The 2,048-nt window shown below is 36.1% G+C and overlaps 1 protein-coding gene across 1 annotated transcript; it reads right to left on the minus strand.

Annotated features, from left to right (window-relative positions):
* Nucleotides 1-1,098: 1,098 nt before the first annotated feature.
* LOC125616876 (keratin-associated protein 19-9b-like) lies at nt 1,099-1,449 on the minus strand. Its single transcript, XM_048803246.1, has one exon. It carries the CDS (start codon nt 1,410-1,412, stop codon nt 1,239-1,241), a length of 174 nt encoding a protein of 57 aa, XP_048659203.1. The 5' UTR covers nt 1,413-1,449; the 3' UTR covers nt 1,099-1,238.
* Nucleotides 1,450-2,048: the final 599 nt, after the last annotated feature.

Raw genomic sequence — 2,048 nt, forward strand, 5'->3', positions numbered from 1 at the left:
TCTAATATTTAAAGTTCCTTACCAGATTCACTTTAGTGAAATATAAATGACTAAATGCTAAATTATTAATTGGTTAAAGGGTACTAGCTTTAGCTTGAACCAGAGAGATTCATTATCCAAATTATTCCTTAGTTCTTGAAATCATAACAAATTCAGCCCAAAGAGTTAGTTCATGAACAATATGCAAAAGAATTACTGAGAATTACTTTTAAAGACTTCTCTAACTTATCCAATTAAGAAAATTCGTGGTTGAGAATTACATCATATATCACTAAAAACTAAAGATCAGCCATCCAATCATGCCTCAAAGCAGGCTACAGGTCAATACCTGGGCTCAGGTTGAGGGGAGATTCCTAAGAAAAGACCTGCAATACAACTGCTCTTTAAGGCATAAATAAGAAATAATTAACGATGAGTTGGAAACAACTGTAAATAACTTTCATTCGCAATCCATTCTCTTTATTTTTAATGTGTAGAGAAAATAGGGCCAAGCATGAAAATTTAAATGGTACAAGTTCAAACAATAAAACTAAAAACATCACTGAATGGAGACAAAGCATATTCTCAGACTTTGCATCTCATTTATACATACAGACTGTGGCAGGCTGCTCTGGGGAGCACCAGGCTAGAGCCAAGCCCTGGGTATCCCTGCCATTGTTTCATAAGAAGGCGCCAGGTGAGGGCACACTGGACCCAGACAGGAGCAAGGTGTGCACAGCTTTTTCTTGTGAAACACATAGAAATACCATGTTTAAAGACCAAACACTCTAAAAAAAAACAATTCTGTCCTAAAATCCCAAATCAAGGTTTCATGAAACAAAATTGTTATGCAGATTATGTCTCTATATGTTCATAGGAATTAGGGACATGTATATATTAAGTTTTACACAATATCAAATGAAGGAGCAAGAAACATCTGAACATATGCCACAATAAACAAAGGAGCTACTGGTGAAAAGTGTATCCGATTAAAGAAGAGGAAAGGGATAATTGAAGGTCTCAGTGAAATATATTGTTCAAGTATGTCAATTTTAAGAATAAAATATATTAGGGTGCACAGATATAAACGAACAAGTTTTAAAATTTTCACAAAGAGTTTTTATTGGAATAACATGCCTAGCAATATAACAGAATGGAAAATGAAGAACTCTTCATGTGCACAGCACAGCAGGGGTGCAGATTTCCAGCCTGAGGATGGATGCGGGGTCAGGAAACAGATAACAGAGGTGGTGAAGTTTTCAGTAAAATCCAGATGAATAGTATCCTCTATAGAAAGATGGACGGAAGTAGCCATAGCCATAACCACCATAGCCCCCAAGGCCATAGCGGGAGCCATAGCCATAGCCCAGGCCACTGAAACCACCAAGGCCATAGCCCAGGCCACCATAGTAGTTGCCATAGTAGTAGCTCATTGTGTCAGAGGCTGAGGACTGGGTCTGAAGTTGAAGGTGAGCTTCCTGAAAATGGATGTCACCATGTGTGCTGGACTTTTATACTTTCTAGGTGGAGCTGTGGTAAACCACAACAAAGAAGAGTTATTCCTTTGAAATCTTTGGTGAAATGCAGTGCTATTTAATCATACTTTTCTTATTAAGGATGGTTCCAAACATGCAGGAGGACCATGTTCCTTTGAATTTATTTTTTCAAACCTTGGAACCTGGCTTTTTAATTGAATATAAAAAAGCTATTAGTAGTTATTAGTAGTTATTTTCAGTCTTCAAAGCTTTTGATTTTACTTCCATCTGTGTCTACATCTTACACATCAGGTTCCCTTAATTCCAGTAGCCTGGGATATTTCCCATTGTCAATGACATCTTCATTTTACTTCTGAAATTATCTTTTCTCAGGATGGTACATTCTGCATTCTCCCTATTGATTAATCAACTAGTGAAAAATTTTTAAATAATCTCAAATGACAGAATTCAAATTGAGACCACGGGAATGTATATTTTGTAGGGGAGCATGTGAAAAATATGAGGCTTTTCTCTTTGTTGTTATATTGTTATGATAACTTTCTAAATATCTTATTTTCAAAGGATGAATTTAAA

This window comes from Marmota marmota, unplaced genomic scaffold, assembly GCF_001458135.2.
Source record: "Marmota marmota marmota unplaced genomic scaffold, marMar, whole genome shotgun sequence".
Taxonomy (NCBI): Eukaryota; Metazoa; Chordata; class Mammalia; order Rodentia; family Sciuridae; genus Marmota; species Marmota marmota.

Excerpts from the sequence above, each read along its gene's own strand:
- LOC125616876 (XM_048803246.1), bottom strand. The coding sequence starts at position 1,412 with ATGAGCTACTACTATGGCAACTACTATGGTGGCCTGGGCTATGGCCTT.